Source organism: Pristiophorus japonicus, chromosome 1 (assembly GCF_044704955.1).
Source record: "Pristiophorus japonicus isolate sPriJap1 chromosome 1, sPriJap1.hap1, whole genome shotgun sequence".
In the NCBI taxonomy this organism is placed as follows: Eukaryota; Metazoa; Chordata; class Chondrichthyes; family Pristiophoridae; genus Pristiophorus; species Pristiophorus japonicus.
Genome location: NC_091977.1, coordinates 109,287,967 through 109,308,262, shown reverse-complemented (window position 1 = coordinate 109,308,262; position 20,296 = coordinate 109,287,967). Strand labels below are relative to the sequence as shown.

The following is a 20,296-nucleotide window of genomic DNA, read 5'->3' as shown; positions in this document are numbered from 1 at the left end:
ATTGATTGGGCTAACCAAACTGGTAGTAATGCGGTGGAGGAGGATTTCCTGGCGTGTATTAGGGATGGTTTTCTCGACCAATAAGTCGAGGAACTAACTCGAGAGCTGGCCATCCTAGACTGGGTGATGTGTAATGAGAAGGGACTAATTAGCAATCTTGTTATACGAGGCTCCTTGGGGAACAGTGATCATAATATGGTAGAATTCTTTATTAAGATGGAGAGTGACACAGTTAATTCGGAAACTAGGGTCCTGAACTTAAGGAAAGGTAACTCCGACGATATGAGATGTGAATTGGCTAGACTCGACCGGCAAAGGATACTTAAAGGGTTGACGGTGGATAAACAATGGCAAACATTTAAAGATCACATGGATGAACTTCAGCAATTGTACATCCCTGTCTGGAGTAAAAATAAAATGGGGAAGGTGGCTCAACCGTGGCTAACAAGGGAAATTAAGGATAGTGTTAAAACCAAGGAAGAGGCATATAAATTGGCTAGAAAAAGTAACAAACCTGAGGACTGGGAGAAATTTAGAATTCAACAGAGGAGGACTAAGGATTTAATTAAAAGGGGGAGAATAGAGTAGGAGAGGAAGCTTGCAGGGAACATAAAAACTGACTGCAAAAGCTTCTATAAATATGTGAAGAGAAAAAGATTAGTGAAGACAAATGTAGGTCCCTTGCAGTCAGATTCAGGTGAATTTATAATGGGGAAACAAAGAAATGGCAGACCAATTGAACAAATACTTCGGTTCTGTCTTCACGAAGGAAGACATGAATAACCTTCCGAATGTACGAGGGAACAGTAGGTCTAGTGAGAAGGAGGAACTGAAGGATATCCTTATTAGGCAGGAAATTGCGTTCGGGAAATTGATGGGATTGAAGGCTGATAAATCGCGGGGCCTGATAGTCTGCATCCCACAGTACTTAAGGAAGTGGCCCTAGAAATAGTGGATGCATTGGTGATCATTTTCCAACAATCTATCGACTCTGGATCAGTTCCTATGGACTGGAGGGTAGCTAATGTAACACCATTTTTTAAAAAAGGAGGGAGAGAAAACGGGTAATTATAGACCGGTTAGCCTGACATCAGTAGTGGGGAAAATGTTGGAATCAATCATTAAGGATGAAATAGCAGTGCATTTGGAAAGCAGTGACAGGATCGGTCCAAGTCAGCATGGATTTATGGAAGGGAAATCATGCTCGACGAATCTTCTGGAATTTTTTGAGGATGTAACTATTAGAGTGGACAAGGGAGAACCAGTGGATGTGGTGTATTTGGACTTTCAAAAGGCTTTTGATAAGGTCCCGCACAAGAAATTGGTGTGCAAAGTCAAAGCGCATGGTATTGGGGGTAATGTACTGACGTGGATAGAAAACTGGTTGGCAGACAGGAAGCAGAGAGTCGGGATAAAAGGGTCCTTTTCAGACTGGCAGGCAGTGACTAGTGGAGTGCCGCAGGGCTAAGCGCTGGGACCCCAGCTCTTTACAATATACATTAACGATTTGGATGAAGGAATTGAGTGTAATATCTCTAAGTTTGCAGATGACACTAAACTGGGTGCGGTGAGCTGTAAGGGAGACGCTAAGAGGTTGCTGGGTGACTTGGACAGGTTAGGTGAGTGGGCAAATGCATGGCAGATGCAGTATAATGTGGATAAATGTGAGGTTATCCATTTTGTGGGCAAAAACACGAAGGCAGAATATTAATTGAATAGTGGCAGATTAGGAAAAGGGAAGGTGCAACGAGACCTGGGTGTCATGGTTCATCAGTCATTGAAGGTTGGTGTGCAGGTACAACAGGCGGTGAAGAAGGCAAATGGTATGTTGGCCTTCATAGCTAGGGGATTTGAGTATAGGAGCAGGGAGGTGTTACTGCAGTTGTACAGGGCCTAGTGAGGCCTCACCTGAAATATTGTGTTCAGTTTTGGTCTCCTAATCTGAGGAAGGACGTTCTTGCTATTGAGGGAGTGCAGCGAAGGTTCACCAGACTAATTCCAGGGATGGCTGGACTGTCATAGGAGGAGAGGCTGGATCAACTGGGCCTTTATTCACTGGAGTTTAGAAGGATGAGAGGGGATCTCATAGAAACGTAGACGATTCTGACAGGATTGGACAGGTTAGATGTGGGAAGAATGTTCCCGATGTTGGGGAAGTCCAGAACCAGGGCACATCGTCTTAGGATAAGGGGTAGGCCATTTAGGACTGAGATGAGGAGAAACTTCTTCACTGAGAGTTGTTAACCTGTGGAATTCCCTGCCGCAGAAAGTTGTTGATGCCAGTTCATTGGATATATTCAAGGAGTTAGATATGGCCCTTACGGCTAAGGGGATCAAGGGGTATGGAGAGAAAGAAGGAAAGGGGTACTGAGGAAATGATCAGCCATGATCTTATTGAATGGCAGTGCAGGCTCGTAGGGCCGAATGGCCTACTCCTGCACCTATTTTCTATGTTTCTATTTCCCCACTAAGTTCTCACTAAACTTGTTGATCTTTTTCTCGTCTCCTTGTAATGGTTCATCATTATAAGTAGTCCCTCGAAATCGAGGAAGACTTGCTTCCACTCTAAAAGTGAGTTCTCAGGTGACTGCACAGTCCAACATGGGAATTACAGTCTCTGTCACAGGTGGGACAGACAGTCGTTGAAGGAAAGGGTGGGTGGGGAGTCTGGTTTGCTGCACGCTCCTTCCGCTGTCTGCGTTTGGTTTCTGCATTCTGTCGGCGACAAGACTCGAAGTGCCCAGCGCCCTCCCGGTTGCTCTTCCTCCACTTAGGACAGTCTTGGGCCAGGGATTCCGAGGTGCCGGTGGGGATGTTGCACTATATCAAGGAGGCTTTGAGGGTGTCCTTGAAATGTTTCCTCTGCCCACTTGGAGCTCACTTGCCGTGCAGGAGTTCAGAGTAGAGCACTTGCATTGGGAGTCTCATGTCTGGCATGCAGATTATTGTGTTCCTAACACAGATGAGACTGCACATAGGGAGGTTAAAGTAACAGTAACCTCAGTCTTTATTAAGACACTCCAGAGTGAGGAACAGGCCTTTGGGGCCGGCTTATATATAGTGCTCCCAAAGGATGCTGGGATTCCTTGGGACTTCAGGGGATGCACTCCCTGGTGGCGGAACATGGGAGTGCATGCTTTACAGATACACAACATCACTCTCCCACCAAAGTCAAAGTGAAAACTATTTACAAGGTGAGGCGGTTGGGAGCCTTTCTTTCCTTGTTGGACCGCCTCGGTACAAATGTCTGTTCTGGTGTGTTGGCTGTGCCCTCGCTGGGCTGGCGTGTTGCTGGCCCTGCAGGGCTGTTGGGTGAGCCTGGCCTTGCTGGGCTGTTGGGCGTGATGGGTTTGATTTCCTGGTCCGGGGTGGTGTCGTTGATCCTTTGGGTGTGTGTTGTGGGCTCGAAAAAGGTGGTGTCTGCTGTGGATTGTTCAGGGCAGTCTGTGAACCGCAGCCTCGTTTGGTCCAGGTGCTTTCTGCAAATTTGTCCATTGTCTAGTTTGACGACAAACACCGTACTTCCTTCTTTAGCTATCACCGTGCCCGCAATCCACTTGGGACCATGTCCATAGTTTAGCACATACACAGGGTCATTCAGATCAACTTCCCGTGACACAGTGGCGTAACCACCGTTTACATTTTGTTGCTGCCGCCTGCTCTCTACCTGATCATGCAGGTTGGGGTGAACCAGCGCGAGTCTGGTTTTAAGCGTCCTTTTCATGAGTAGCTCAGCCAGGGGCACGCCGGTGAGTGAGTGGGGTCTCGTGCGGTAGCTGAGCAGTACTCGGGACAGGCGCGTTTGGAGTGAGCCTTCTGTGACTTGTTTAAGGCTCTGTTTGATTGTTTGTACTGCCCGCTCTGCCTGCCCATTGGAGGCTGGTTTAAACGGGGCCGAGGTGACGTGTTTGATCCCATTGCAGGTCATGAATTCTTTAAATTCGACACTGGTGAAACATGGCCCGTTGTCACTGACCAGTATGTCAGGCAGGCCGTGGGTGGCAAACATGGCCCTCAGGTTTTCAATGGTGGCAGTGGCGGCATTATTCCCGACAGTATTTCACATTCAATCCATTTTGAAAAAGCATCCACCACCACCACCAGAAACATTTTACCGAGAAACGGGCCCGCATAATCAACATGGATCCTTGACCATGGTCTGGAGAGCCAGGACCACAAACTTAGTGGTGCCTCTCTGGGCGCGTTACTCAACTGAGCACACATGCTGCAATGCCGTACACAGGACTCTTAGTCAGAGTCAATACCGGGCCACCACACGTGGGATCTGGCTATCGCTTTCATCATTACTATACCCGGGTGTGTGCTGTGGAGATCCGAGATGAACGTCTCCCTGCTCTTTTTAGGTAGCACTACGCAGTTACCCCACAACAGGCAGTCTGCCTGAATGAACAGCTCGTCCTTTCGCCACTGGAATGGCTTGATTAGCTCTTGCATTTCAACGGGTTGCTGGCCCAGCTCCCATGCAGTACACAGTTTTTTACTAGGGACAGCAGAGGATCTTGGCTGGTCCAAGTCCTTATCTGATGGGCTGTGGCAGGTGATTTATCATTTTCAAATGCTTCCATGACCATCAACAAGTCTACGGGCTGCGCCATCATCAACAAGTTTGCAGCCGGCGCCATTTCCACCCGTGGCGGGCAATGGTAGCCAACTGTGAGCATCCGCACAGGTCTCGGTGCCTGATAGTGCGAGGCATTAGTATTTATCCCCTTGTTTTCAGCGAACAGGGATATGAGGGGCTGATGATCGGTTTCCAGCTCAAATTTGAGGCCAAACAAGTACTGATGCATCTTCTTTACCCCAAACACACATGCTAATGCCTCTTCATCAATCATGTCTCGGCCTTAGAGAAGCTTCTGGAGGCATAGGCGACAGGTTGCAACTTCCCCGCAGCGTTAGCTTGTTGTAATACACACCCGACTCCGTACGAAGACGTGTCACATGCTAGCACAAGCCTTTTACACGGGTTATACAATACAAGCAGCTTGTTGGAGCATAAAATGTTTCTGGCTTTCTCAAAAGCAACAACTTGGTTTATTCCCCATACCCAGTTTTCACCTTTACGCAATAACACATGTAGGGGCTCGAAGAAGGTCTTAACCACAGTATAAAGTTACCAAAATAGTTGAGGAGTCCCAGGAACAGCCGCAGCTCCGTGACGTTCTGTGACCTGGGAGCATTCCTGATAGCCTCGGTCTTGGCGTCTGTGAGCCGAATGCCGTCTGCCGAGATCTTTCTCCGCAAAAACTCCACTTCTGTTGCCATGAAGACGCATTTCGACCTCTTCAGCCGCAGCCCTACGTGATCCAGTCGCTGGAGGATCTCCTCCAGGTATTGTAGGTGCTCGACGGTGTCCCAACCCGTGACCAATATGTCGTCCTGAAAAACCACCGTGCGTGGTACCGACTTGAGTAGGCTCTCCATGTTTCTCTGGAAGATCGCTGCAGTCGACCGAATTCCAAACAGGCATCTGTTGTAGATGAACAGTCCCTTGTGTATTTGATGCAGGTGAGGCCCTTCAAAGACTCCTCCAGCTCCTGCGTCATGTAGGTCAAAGTCAGGTCGAGCTTGGTGAACGTCTTGCCTCCTGCCAGCGTCACAAATAGGTCGTCTGCCTTAGGTAGCGGGTATTGGTCTTGTTGCGAGAAACGATTAATAGTTACTTTATAAATCGCCGCAAATCCTGACCGTGCCATCACTTTTGAGTACTGGAACAATCGGACTGGCCCACTCGCTGAATTCCACTGGGGAGATGATGACCTCGCGTTGCAGCCTGTCCAGCTCGATTTCCACTCTCACCCTCATCATGTGAGGAACTGCTCGCGCCTTGCGGTGAATGGGTCGTGCCTCTGGGACCAAGTGGATCCGCACCTTCGCCCTGGAAAAGTTTCCAATGCCTGGCTCGGTTGTCATCCCAGTTCCAGCGGATTTTTCCCATCCAGCTCCTTCCAAGCAGTGTGGGGCCATCGCCCGGGACAATCCAGAGTGGCAGTTCGTGCACTATGCCCTCGTAGGTGACCTTGACCATGGCGCTGCCCAGGACAGTGATAAGCTCTTTGGTGTACGTTCTCAATTTCGTGTGAATGGGGCTCAGGGCTGGTCTGAGTGCCTTGTTGCACCACAGTCTCTCAAACATCTTTTTACTCATGATGGATTGGCTAGCGGCAGTGTCCAGTTCCATGGCTATGGGCAAGCCATTCAATTTTACATTTAGCATTATAGGTGGACATTTCGTCGAAAATATGTTCACCCCATGTACTTCAGCATCTGCCTCCTCGCTCTGAGGCTTGAAATTGCTTCGATCCACCGTGGACCGATCTTCCTCTGCCACGTGGTGCTTGGCAGGTTTTGCGGAGCTTGCAGCTCGTCTGCAAGCTCATTAGAGCTGCTCCATTGTTCCACAGCTCTTGCAAACATATCATTTGAAGCGGCATGAATAGGCTGAATGGAAGTCTCCACCACGCCAACAAGGTGTAAATTGCCTTGCATTCATCCTTTGTTGCGGACTCTGAGTCACCTGGGTCATCTGAGGCCTGCTGGCAATTGCAGACTCGTGGGTTCTGCCCTGTACATTTCTGCTCGCAAACACAGTTCCAGTTAATTTGTGAACATTGCTAGCACTTGTGTGCTGAGAGATTTGTTTGGTGTTATCATTAGTGGACATAAACGCCTGTGCTATCGCAATGGCCTTTGAGGGGCAGTGTCTCTACAGTCAAAAGTTTTCGTAGGATGGTCTCGTGGCCAATGCCCAGTACAAAAAAGTCTCTGAGCATTTGCTCCAGATAGCCATCAAACTCACATTGTCCTGCAAGTCGCCTTAGCTCGGCGACGTAGCTCGCCACTTCCTGACCTTCACATCGCTGGCATGTGTAGAACTGATACCTCGCCATCAGTACACTCTCCCTCAGGTGAAGATGCTCCCGAACCAGTGTACACAGCTCCTCATGTGACTTCTGTGGGTTTCACCGGAGCCAGAAGATTCTTCATGAGGCTGCAGGTCAGTGCCCCGCAGACCGTGAGGAAGACCACTCTCCTTTTTGCAACGCTTCATTCTCCGTCCAGCTCGTTGGCTACAAAGTACTGGTCTAGCCGTACGACATAGGTTTCCCAGTCCTCACCCTCCGAGAACTTCTCCAGGATGCCCACAGTTTGCTGCATCTTTGCGTTAGATTCGTATACTCGTTGCCAGTTAGTGTTCCTAACACAGTGAGACTGCACACAGTGAGGTTAAACTAACAGTGACCTTAGTCTTTATTAAGACACTCCAGATTGAGGAACAGGCCTTCGGGGCCGGCTTATATACAGTGCTCCCAAGGAATGCTGGGTTCCCTTGGGACTTCAGAGGATGCACTCCCTGGTGGCGGAACAGATACACAACACGGAGGATGTGGTCCACCCTTCGGAACTGGTCAAGTGTGGTCAGTGCTTCGATGCTGGGGATGTTGGCCTGATCGAGAACACAGACGTTGGTGCGTCTATCCTCCTAGTGGATTTGCAGGATCTTGTGGAGGCAGCGCTGGTGGTACCTCTCCAGCGCTTTGAGATGTCTACTATATATGGTCCAGGTCTCTGAGGTATACAGGAGGGCATAAGACAAAGGTCCTCCATCAACCTGACCCCGCCACACAGCACTGCCCCCCCAGTCATCAAAATCCACGGAACGGCATGTCCTTGGACAGCATGGACCATTTTCCATACCTCAGGAGCCTACTATCAGCAAGGGTAGACATTGACGACGATGTCCAACACTGCTTCCAGTGTGCCAGCACAGCCTTCGGTCACCTGAGGAAGAGAGTGTTTGAAGACCAGGACCTCAAATCTTGCACCAAGCTTATGGTCGACAGGCAGTTGTTTCATGGTTACTACTGCTCTCACCAAGCTTAAAACAGATGTACTGTTACACTCAAGCATGCCGCACAGCTTCTTGCCACAATACTACAGCATTTTCTTCTGGAGGAATAACAACATAGAATTCAAATGTGCAGTGTAAATTTGAATTAGTTAAAAGGCATTATTCACCATAGTTTCCAACACTAAAGTAAATCCACTGTGCTAAACTGGAATACAATAAAAACACTTGGGGGTGGAAATTCGATTTTCTGCCGCCCCTTAGCACCCCAGAGGGGCGGTAAATGGTGGCAGAAAGCAGTTGCGCCCAGGTGGCAAACTTCCAGCGCTCCGCTGGGATATTTGGTGCTGGTATCAATGGGTGGGGCGGAGCAGTACCGCCCGAGAGAGGCGAGCCGATGTGAAACGCCCCTGGTTCAGACACCGGCTCGATTTTCGGTTGCCGCCCGACCCGTAGAAAGTTGTTGAGGCCAGATCATTATATATATTCAAAAGGGAGTTCGATGTGGCCCGTACAGCTAAAGGGATATGGAGGGAAAGCAGCAATGAGGTACTGAAGTTGCATGATCAGCCATGATCATATTGAATGGTGGTGCAGGCTCGAAGGGCCGAATGGCCTACTCCTGTAGCGCCCTGTAGCAGGCCCTGGGGGGACGGCCTGTGAAAGCACGCATGTAGTGACCGCAGTCAGGTAAGTAATGCCGACTTGAGGTAAGTGTGATTGTTTTAAAAAAAAATGTTTTTGCAATTTATGTTGTAGTGGCGTGAACAATGTATTGGGAATGTTTTGGTGGTTTTTTTGCAGGTTTTTCTTTTCTCCCCCCAGGCCTCTGTTTTGGCATTCCGAAGCCGGCTCGTTAGCTCGAGATTTCGCTTGCTCAGCTGGCCTAGCGCCCTAAAAGAGGCGTGCGCCTCCCTTAGCGCCCTGCTCCAAACTCAAGGCCCAGCTGATGACAGGCGCGAAGCATTTGTCGGCGCAAAGTTTACCACTCCGTCTGGGACACCGCCTCAACGGAGGCTCGACTGAATTTCCAAACCTTGGTATTTGGTACCTGCAGATCCCAAAATTTGTGTTCTCTGACTAATATCTCAGAGGGGGGAAAATGTGCTCACCTTCCTTTAGTTTTTCTGTTGCTTATGATATAAGCAGACTGTTGGTCAAAGTAAAAACATATACAAAAAGACTGTTATAACTTCTTAATTAGGAAGTTAATGGCTCATATTTTTCCTACCTGGAAGCCAGTGATTTTGTGTTTTCTTTCTTCCTTTCTTCTTCCTCATCATCACTGTCATCAGTTAATTTATGACGAAGGACCTCATCATGTTCTTCAAGATGTCCCACTAACATCTGACTGCGTGTTCGAAAACCTGCCACCACCCGATCAAGAGCATATGAAGGGGGGCTTGTGTGGACCTGTCCAGCAATAGCAAGTGTTCTTCAGTTACATACTTTTTCAGATTCTAATGACTCATTATATTATAGATCTTACTGTCCAAGATGCCTATAAAGAGTTATCTGTGTGCCAGTTTCCAAATAGAAGGTTTATTATTGTATTATTGGTGCATGGGTTGGTGTTAATGAATGGAAAACACTATATTGAAATGGAAATTTAAAAAGATATATAAGGTAACTTTTATGAGCTATGGTTTATTTCACGAATTTACAGCAACTCTAATTTTGAGTGTTGGGAGGCTGCATACTGATAGTACTGAACAATAGTGTTTCCACACTAAAGCTTGATAAAGTACTAGTATCAGTCCCTTGGACTTGGACTCTTTGTGGGAGAAATTCAACATTGTTGTGCCTGATGACGAATTTAGCAGTAAGATGGCCTATGGACGATCTGTGCCTGCATTTGGGCAGCTGCTAGATTCATCAAGGCTTTTTTTAAACAGCATATTGATATGAGGGCCTCGTGCCCCTTTCAGGACCTGTTTGTGAAATTTGTTCAGACTAGCTGCATCATGCACAGTGAATGCTCACACTAGTTTTTAGAATTAATCAGTAGCCTAACTAGCAGTTGGATAGAGCTGGAGGCCATGAAAAAAAATGAAGTAATTAAAAAAAAACGTATCTTTATTTGGAGCCGGGGGAGCTTTCCTGGCTCCAAAGCACTGCTGTGGTTCGCTGCTGGCCCACGATCATGCCATTTCACTTTCTTTTTCCCACCCCACTCTCCCAATCTCAGGAATTACCTGCCAGCCCATATTCTATCTGGCCTCAAGCATCCTCGTTCAGGCGTGTGCTGGAAGCGTTCCGTCAGTTATACGCCCAAACTTTTACCCCACTGGATCTACTTTATTTACTTTCTTTGGTCAGCTATCAAACTTCAGTCTTTTCCCTGATACCAAAAGGGTAAATGTAAAATTACTTTGTAGAACCATCAGGAGGAGTGCTCCTGTGGGTTCCACAAAAATAATGTGGGTCTCTGCCTCCCCATATTCACCCCCTTCCATCCCAATATTGAGCCAGCTGGCACAAGTAAGCTTCAGTGGGGCCAACTGTTCAGTGTGAGCATGGTAATGAGGCCCAGCCCTCAAAATGCACCGGTCCTCCTGCTTGTGGATGCACCGCAGGCTGCCGATAGCTCAAATCAATCTCTCCCTTTCTAAAAACAGGGATGGAGGTCATTTTCACTTTCGACAGGGGTGGTAAACTGGTGGCAGCAGATCAGCCTTTCGATATACACCGTCCAATTTTTCTTTCCATTGAAGTGAATGTAAAGAAAAATCGGGCAGGGCAGATAACGGACGACTGATGTGCAACCACCAGTACCGAGTGAAAATGACCCCTAAAGCTCTTTATGTTTTTATCTCACCGAAGTACAATCAACACACATACAAGGTTTAATCATATGGAAGTGTAATTTTCTCTCAATAAACGCATACCTTTCTGGAGTCTGTGCTGGGAGCAGTTTGACTGGTCTGTATTATATTGAAAGACTTAAGATGGATATTAGATAATGGTACACTGTGAGGTCTTCTTGCTGTGGCCACAGTTGAAGCTGCTCCTTCTGAACCTCTGCTATGAATTGAAAACTGGTCAGATTTAAGGACCTGCAGTTCTCCCTGGAGTTGATCAATAATAAGTTGTTGTTCAACCATTTTATCATTCTGCAAATGTGAAATTAAAAAAACAGTAAAGAAAACAAAATGAATTAAAGCAATCTTGGTTTTCTATTTTTTTTCTCCCAGATTTTAAAATGAGCATTTTCTCCTAGCTTTCAAGTATCCCATGTCTCGTGCCATTTCTTGATTTAGTAGTCAGATCACTTGCCTGTACCACAGTTGAGTAAATCATCAAGAAATGCATGAGTGCACCATGACTGGTCCTCCAATTTCCTCTTCCCCTCGTGTGAAAATACCTATTCTCCACTCACTTTGTTGTCCCCAAAATCCATTGATGGCATGGCTAAGATAGTGGCATGCCTACGAGTGCAATCCATACCCTTCTCATTTCTCTTAGCTTTCAGATCAAGCAATGTGAGACACAGACCTTAAAAATGTGGACCAACCATGTAGTGTATTGAGTATTGTCACTGGCCTGGAGATTGAGAAATAGCAAGTTGCATGTTTTGTCTTTATTTTCATTGCCTTTCCCTTATTCTTAATACATTTCCCTCATTGTATGACTCATTGACGCTACTTTCTATATACCAATGAATTGGCAATGAAGCATTGTGGGATGTATTGTTGGTGAGAAAAGTGCTATGTAAATTGCAAGCTATTTCTTTCTTTCCCTGTCTCGTGAAAAACTGTTTAGAGGTCAATCACTGCGGCAAGAGTGCAAGATTTTGCAGCAAAAATACCAGTGGCCAGCTTATAGGGACTAGTCTCCTAAAGTCTAAATTAAAATGGTGCCAGTATAAAAGCAGTTTTTAATTCAGTCACTCTGGGCTGTATTCAAACACAGGTCACAGAGATGAACTGAGTATTTAACCCATTAATTAACTATTGCCGAAAGTTACTGATTTAATGCAAATAAGCATAAATAAGTATTTTCTCTATTTTTTCCCCTATTTATGGTAAACTCCACTTATCGCAGATGCATTTTACCTGGAAAAGTAGGTAAATCAGATAAAGGGCCACGTCTACCAAAACCAAAGGCAGTAACAGACAGATATTATTATTTGGTTAATATTGAAGGACCAGAGAGTGGATTTTCGGCTTTTGAGATTTTGGGGCGGTAATGACGGTGGGGCGGTCCGGATTCCAGTTGGAAAAAGTTTGCGCCGTCATCAGTAAAATTCGGCAAAAAGTGAGGTTCCATGATCGGGGGCACAGGGGAGTTTTTCCGCCCCAGCCAAAAATTGCGCGTTAAAAAAGATCAACATTTCGTGCATGCGCAGATGCATTCCAATCTTCCAGCGCAGGTTAAACTTTAGAGCGGGACGATTTCCTTTGCGTATGTGCAGATGAACCGGCCCACTTCCATTACAGCAGGAAAGATGGCACAGCAGGAGGTAAGACAACATGCATGCCGCTTCTCTCCAGCGGCTGCTGAGGTGTTAGTGCAGGCCCGAGAGGAGGTGGTCTGCACTGCATCTAGTAGGTGAAGGAGGCCTGTGCCCAGTGACTTCAAGAGGATGTGGAGGAAGATAGCCCAGGAGGAGTCAGCGGTAGACACGGTGGCCAGAACTGGCACCTAATGCCGCAAGAAGTTTAACGACTTCACGAGAGTCATCAACGTACCTTTCACATTTATGTAGGCCTGCCATTGTTGCAAGATCAGTGTCTCACACAATGTTAAGTCTTTGATGGAGCTGCCCCTTCTCTATGTGTTCTAGGCCATGGTGTAGGTTGTTGAAGCCACCTGAAAGCTGGAGGCTCACTTCTCTAGCCACGCCCTCTGCATTCAGGATGCATGTACCCTCTAATCGAAGCTTCCCCTCCCGGCTATACCTTCCACCACTTGCCCCGCCCAGACCGCCATGGTGCTGGTATAACTCTCATAACTAAATCATATCTTGGTCTGTCCCACTACTCCTCCGGCACTTCCTCATCTTTTAAACATCTTGCCTTATTCCACCCCTCTCACCTCTCATTCAAAATTCTCGTTCTCTACCACCCACCCAAATATGATAAAAACTTTATCACGGATGTAACCTCACTGCTTTCCTCTCATATCCTCGGTGACTTCAACCTCCATCTCAATTCGTCATGCTTTCTCTCCTCGAGTTCACTAACCTCCTCTCCCCCCTTAATCTCTCCCTCCATATAAATTCCTCAACCCATACTCACGGCCACCCCCGTGACCTTGCAATCTCTCATGGTCTTGCTATTCCAACCATATCAATTAAGGTTAAAGCCATCTCTGACCATTTCCTTGTATCGCCCTTGACCCACATCGCCCTTCCCCAATCCAAACCTACTTCCTTCTGCATCCGCCCCTGGAAAAAAAACTCACTCCAAACTCTCTTACAACTGCACTTATCGACTCAAAACTGTCCAACCTTTGGCCTCTTTTAACAATGACATTTCTGCTGCCACCGATCTGCTCAACCACAACCTCACCACCACCTTTGATGCCCTAGTCCCTATTAAAAAGACTACTCTCTCCCACGTTGGCTGTTCCCCCGGTACAGCCCTCATCTTCGCTTCCTCAAGTCAAAAGAGCGCAGGCTTGAATGGATGTGGCAGACAACTGGTTTAGCCATTCACCGCCAGATCTGGCTCGAACACATAAAACATTATCGGTTCCTATTCTGGTCTACAAAAACTGCTCACTATTCAAGGATCATTCTGGATTGCAAAAATAACCCCCGGTTACTATTCTCTACTGCTAACCGTCTCCTTAAACCCCTCTCCCCTGTCTCCACCACACTCACCTCCAACAAGCATGAGGAGCTCATGAACTTCTTTGTCACAAAGATTGAGACCATCCGATCAGCTGCCTCTGCAAGTTCCCTTCCTTCCCCTAGCCCACCGGGCCAAACTTCCTCTGAGGCTCCCACCTGCCCTAGCCCTAAACTCATAACTTTCTCTAGTTTCTCTTTGATCTCCCCTCTTGATCTCTCCAAACTCATCTTGTCCATGAAACCCTGCTCTCTTGACCCTATTCTCATTAAACTGCTGACCACCCAACTTTATTTTTTGGCTACCATGTTAGCAGTCATTGTTAACGGTTCTCTCTCCTCAGGTACTGTTCCCCTCTCCTTCAAATCTGCTGTTATCAACCCTCTCCTCAAAAAAACAACCCTTGACCCCACTTTTCTTGCTAGTTATCGCCCCATCTCCAACCTCTCTTTCTTGTCCAAAGTGCTTGACGTGTTGTCGCTTCCCAAATCCATAACCATCTTTCCATGAATTCAATGTTTGAATCCCTTCAATCTGGTTTTCAGCCCTGCCACAGTACCGAAACGGCTCTCATCAAAGTCACAAATGACATCCTTTGTGAGGTAAACTATCCCTCCTTGTCCTTCTAGACCGGTCTACAGTCTTTGACACAGTTGGCCACTCCATCCTCCTCCAACGCCTTTCTACCAACGTCCAGCTGGGTGGGACTGCACTTGCCTGGTGCCGTTATTATCCATCGAATCAAAGCCAGAAAATCTCCTGCAATGACTTCTTTTCACATTCTCGCATCGTTACCTCTTGTGTCCCCCAAGGATCTGTCCTTGATCCCCTCTTATTTCTCATCTATATGCTGTGCCTTGGCGATATCATCCAAAAACATGGGAGTCATGTACGCTCTCGACCCCTGCTTGGTATCTAAATTGTCAGACTGCTTGTCCGACATCCAATACTAGATGAGCAGAAATTTTCTTCAATTAAATATTGGGAAGACTGAAGTCATTATCTTTGGTCTCCGCCACAAACTGCATTCCATAATCAATGACTCCATCCCTCTCTCTAGCATCAATCGAGGGTGAACAAGACTGTTCGCAACCTCGGTGTCATATTTGACCTTGAAATGAGTTTCCAACCACATATCCGCGGCATAACTAAAATCGCCTTTTTCCACCTCCGTAACATTGCCCACCTCCGCCCCTGCATCAGCTCTTCTGCTGTTGAAACCCTCATTCATGCCTTTGTTACCTCTAGATGTGACTCCTCCAACTCACTCCTGAACGGCCGGCCTCCCACATTCTACACTACATAAACTTGAGATCATCCAAAGCTCAGCAGCCCGTATACTAACTCGTAACCAAGTCATGATCACCCATTACCCCTGTGCTTTCTGACCTACATTTGCTCCCGGTTAAACGACACCTCGATTTCAAAATTCTCATCCTGGTTTACAAATCATTCCATGGCCTTGCCCCTCCCTATCTCTGTAATCCACGGTGGTTGTGCCTTCAGCTGTTTTGACCCTAAGCTCTGGAACTCCCTCCCTAAACCTCTCCGCCTCGCTACCTCACTTTCCTCCTTTAAGACGCTCCTTAAAACCTACCTCTTTAAACAAGCTTTTGGTCATCTGCCTTAATTTCTTCTTTTGTGTCAAATTCTCGGTGTCAAATTTATCTGTTTTGTCTTGTAACACTGTTGTGAACTATATAAATAAAAGTTATTATTGGCCCCTAATCATTGTCAACTCTCCTCGCACACCCCTTCCACTGTTGATATGTGTGGTCCAAACATCATCCTGAGCCGCTATGCTACCTGGCTCTCACGTCCTCCCAGTCTTTCCACATCCTGTCACCAGCCACACAAATTGAACTGAACACATTTGCACTTCCACAACAATGGCAGCTGTTGAACTATATGAAAGGCACATGTGGCACAAGAGGAGGTGGACACTTACTCAACCCCTCTTGCTCTTGCTCTTATTGCGGTCAAGCTATCGCATAATTGCAGGGAGCAGCATCACACCGGAGGCAGACAGCCTGAACTGCAGGAGCTGACAGAGGTGGAGCAGAGTGTCGGCCCTCATGGCCACTCCAGTTCACATGGTGGACGACAGCGAGGCCGAGCACCCTTCGGGTAGCGACGGTATGTGAATGGCATTTGCGTTTGATGATATTCAGGGTCAAGGAAGTCACAAGTGACCTAGCCCCTTTACATATACATATCCAATGCCATCTTCTTCTTATCTGCCTGCCCCCTCCTCTGCTGCTAACCACACGTCTGTTGTATTGTCCTTACAGATGACCAGCCAGAAGCTCACCAGCCTTCCCGAGAGCCATCAATATCTGGCCGCGGGGGAGATGAGGGAAGGGAGGACAGTCTGCTGCCTGAGCGTCAATCCCCATCAGTCCCATCGTGTGGGGCACAATGTCCGGGGAGGACGGTGACTTTGAGAGGACTCTGAGGCTCTTGGCCCCAGTGGCCTACAGCAACGCCCAGCGGAAGGGAAAGCTCGGAGGCCAGCTTCCCAGAGGGTGAGTCGGCACAATAGTCCTGCTCAGAGACAGGCAGATGTGGACCTGGACTTGGTGGCTATGTCCAGGGAGAACACGAAAATGTACCGTGAACTCATGGGTGAATTGGGTAGAGTCCCGCAGAGCATAGACGCACTTGCTGAGAGTGTGGCGGAGGCCACCTCACACATTGTACATGCATCTGAGGACTCCAGCGAGCCCATCCTTGACCGCTCACAGAGGCAGATGGGCTCCAGCAGTGTCAGTGGAGTTCCAGAGTGTGTGGCACGTTCCATGGGTGACCTTGCAAAAGCAAATCACATCGCAGGCACAAGCTACGCTCCAGTTTGGTGATGTCAGGCGATGTCACTTTGATCCTTTGCCATCCTCTCTGTGTTCCCCACTGTCCAACGGAGAAGTGATGGTGCTGATGCAGGGCAAGTTGCGGTCACACATCATGCTCCAGATGCTGAGGCCCAGCCCCGTGTGCGTGTCAGTGGTCCCCAGGAAATGGAAGGTGCTGTCCTTCCTCAAGATGACAGCATTCCGGTTCCCACCACTGGCTTTCTGGACATTCACCTAACGCGGTCCACTCCTGATCCATCAGAGGCTGCTGCTGCCGATGCTGAAGCACAGCAATCCACAGCCGGGTCTTCCAGGCCCAGAGCTGGTCCAGGGCGTCATCCTAGGCAGTGTGCACTGTCGGCCCCCCTAACACAGGAGCCCTCAAGCAGCCTTGCTGTAGGCACTGAGGCCTCATTGAGGAGGAGCAGCAGGCGTGGGAGGGGGGGTAAAGGGTAGGGGTGGCGAAGCTCAAGGCACATCCGAATAATGTGCAGGACAAGGTTGTGGAGATGCCCTGATTTTTCTTTATTGCGCCTGTAAATAGTTATGTTGATTTAATGCACTTCATTGTTGGTTAGTGCCTTGCAACAGAATGTTGTATATTGTATGGTTTTCTTTTGGTGGGGGGAGTGTTTGTTACTTTGTTGTAGTAAAATATCACTTTGATCCTTTGCCATTGGTGTCTTTTGTATCATTTCAACGTTCACCGGACAAGTGTCTTTATGGGGGCACATAGCATAGCCAGTATTAGCTCCTTCCCTCAGCTTCCTGCATTTAGGAGAACCGATCCATTATGACTTGGCGACCTGCGGCTCTTGGTCTGACAGCATCTCCTTGCTGCCTCCCCCGTAGATGGTGTGGCTATCCAATCAGGGTCTCGCCAGGCTCCATTTCGTCATCCTCCTCCTCCCCCCGAGTTGGGCCTGCAGTCCCCACTGGCAATGCCTGGCCCCCCTCATGATGGCCAAGTTGTGCACTATGCAGCATACCACAATGAATTTGGATACCTGTTGAGGGGAGTATTGAAGGCTGCCTCCAGAGCGGTCCAAGCATTGGTCTGCCTGTAGGAGATGGCATATCTCTGTCAGCTTCCTTTCAGAAGCTAGGCCTACTCACACACTGCTTCTCAAAGAGCTGGAGGTATGAGCGTTGGTGCCTGTAAACCCATGGGGGGGTTAGCCCTCCTCTCCAGACGTCTTCGGCCTCTCCTCATCCGTGGGCCGACACGGCCAAGAGTCCTTCTTCTATCCTGATGCCACCTAGCAATAGCATGGAGGATGATATGCCAGTGAATTAGTAATGCCCCCATTAAATTCTTTCACTGAAGTTGTAAGGACACTGTAATGGCAGATAAAAGTACCGCTTTCAAATCAGAGCTTCACGCAGCGTGCTGTACGCAAACGTTGCAGTCAATGTGACCTGCGATATTGGATCCTCCTCCCTCAAATTAAATATGTGGCATATACTGCCTACTGGACCGTGGGACCGCCTGTTTTTTTAGGCGTCTCTTGGGGCAGGCGTATAATGCGGTGTTAGGGTTTAATTTTGCAGCCGGGGCGCTAGCGGAGCGTTGCACGACGATTGACGTCATGATCTCATTGAAACTAGAGGGTGGGGTGGTAACCCAGAGCCGAATTTTCCGATCGGGCGGTAAAAGCTAGCCACCCATTACGCCTTAAAATACCCTTTACCCTCTGAGGTGCAAAGGAGCTGAAAATCCAGCCCTATTTATTTTCCATAAAAAACATTGTGCATGATCAGGGCTTTTGCACTTATTTTTCTTGGCCTATGGTATTTGGAGGGGGCGGGGATAAAGATGCAGCCAGTTGGTAGATGGGCGATAGAAACCCCCCTCTTTGACTAACCTTAGCCCTCCTAATATTGCTCATTGTTTTTTTAAATTATAGCTCATTGTTTTTTAAATTATAGCTCTACTGTATTTTCTATAATAATTGCTGTTGTTGTTTTAGTAATAATAATAATAAAAGGCTAGGTTACAAAGAAAAACACCGAGCAGAAAATTGACAGTTGAGGAATGAGCTTGCAGCTTAAATTACACTTTATTTCTGCAGCTTTTGATAAATATTTTTAATAAAATGTTGCTCCTTTAATCAGGAAAATTGAGTTATTATTCAATATTGAAGTATTGCAGTTATTAGTTGATCAAACTTTTAATTGGTGGGTCTAAGTGGATTTCTTTTTGGGCAGTGTTCAGACAGAATTTGATTTTGGCAGGTATTTACCAGTAAATGGCAATTGCAGCCTGTTTTTGGCTACAATCAAGCAATCAGAGTCAGGAGTCTGTGGAATTCCCAAAAGCCAAGAAATGCCTCCTGTATCTTAAATACTTTAAAAAGTAAAAAAGGTCAAAAAGCACAAAGACCATGTTCTAATTAAGTTTGTTATCCTCCCAGTGCAGAGTTACCCAGCACTCATCAACTTCGCATACCTGCGGCAGAAAGCTCAATGCAATGCCAGATCACAATGAATGGATCTGCTGCCAACATAAGCCTTGCACAGTACCTCATTAATGCAAGGTCAACATCCGATGTCTCAGTAATGGGCACACTTTAATTGTTTCCTCTGCAACAGTTTGCAGCAGATAAACCAGTACTCCATCAGTGAAGTCTGTAATAAATGGGTTGCATTGTATAATTACTTAGTAACCAGTGACCTTTCTGAATTTTCTGTTCTGGATTTACCGGTTCCAATCCTCTCTTCAAAGCTTAAAGTGGAAATACAATGCAGAGTATATGTTCATTTGGGGGGAAAGTGGTGATTACAACACAAGGTGACAAACATGGACTGGAATGTTTCCATGTCTGAGTTTAGTTATTAAATCAGAAATATGTGCTCATAAAACACTCAGGCCTAGAAACTGGTCTCCTTAGCGCCTCCCGTTATCGTCCGGGGGGTGATAACGGGGCACTAACAACTTATTCGGCAGGAGGTTGCGGCAGCGGTACGGTGTTGCACCCGATCTCCTTCGCCCGGAGATTGTGACGTCATTGCTGTGTGCATCGCCCCGTACCTGAACTTGGGTACCGCCCCCTGCAGCATCGCCGGGCGAAAACACGAGCAGCTAAAGGAGGCGTTCATCAGGAGGCTGGGCGCTTCGGGTGCGATGCTTAAAGGCAAGGTGGCCAAGGAAAGTAAGAATAAATTTTAATCCTCCGTTTGATTTTTTTCCCCCCCGTTTGTTGCCTACGATTGATTAGCCCGGCACTCTGTCACAGTGCACTGGGCTGATTGGGCCTGATCGCGGCTGCCATCAAGGAGAAGGTAAATCTTTTGCAGAGCCTGCAGTGATGGCCCTTCTCTTTAAAGGAGGGAAAGAGCCTCCAATGCGGCAGCGCTGCATAGCCCATTGTACTGCACAAGTACTGCCCACCTGCTGCCTTTTGTGCTCCAGGAACATAAGAACATAAGAAATAGGAGCAGGAGTAGGCCATACGGCCCCTCGAGCCTGCTCCGCCATTTAATAAGATCATGGCTGATCTGATCAAGGACTCAGCTCCACTTCCCTGCCAGCTCCCCATAACTCCTTATCCCCTTATTGTTTAAGAAACGGTCTATTTCTGACTTAAATTTATTCAATGTCCAAGCTTCCACAGCTCTCTGAGGCAGCAAATTCCACAGATCCACAACCCTCTGAGAAAATAAATTTCTCATCTCATTTTTAAATGGGCGGCCCCTTATTCTAAGATCATGCCCTCTAGTTCTAGTCTCCCCCATCAGTGGAAACATCTTCTCTGCATCCACCTTTTCAAGCCCCCTCATAA

General features: G+C 47.4%; 2 protein-coding genes across 3 annotated transcripts in view; one reads left to right on the top strand and one right to left on the bottom strand.

Annotated features, from left to right (window-relative positions):
• Window positions 1–20,296, bottom strand: part of LOC139265343 (kinesin-like protein KIF27) — a 165,736-nt gene that overhangs the window by 92,352 nt on the left and 53,088 nt on the right. For both annotated transcript variants that reach the window (XM_070882312.1, XM_070882322.1), the window contains exons 6-7: window positions 10,759–10,983; window positions 9,102–9,283 (exon numbers count right to left, since the gene is read on the bottom strand). In XM_070882312.1, coding sequence (XP_070738413.1) covers window positions 9,102–9,283; window positions 10,759–10,983 — 407 coding nt within the window. The remainder of the gene's footprint in view (window positions 1–9,101; window positions 9,284–10,758; window positions 10,984–20,296) is intronic.
• The window catches only part of qng1 (Q-nucleotide N-glycosylase 1), a 90,478-nt gene continuing 72,790 nt past the window's right edge, over window positions 2,609–20,296 (top strand). The window contains exon 1 of the mRNA XM_070882417.1: window positions 2,609–2,626. The gene's annotated coding sequence lies outside the window, so the exon portion shown is untranslated. The remainder of the gene's footprint in view (window positions 2,627–20,296) is intronic.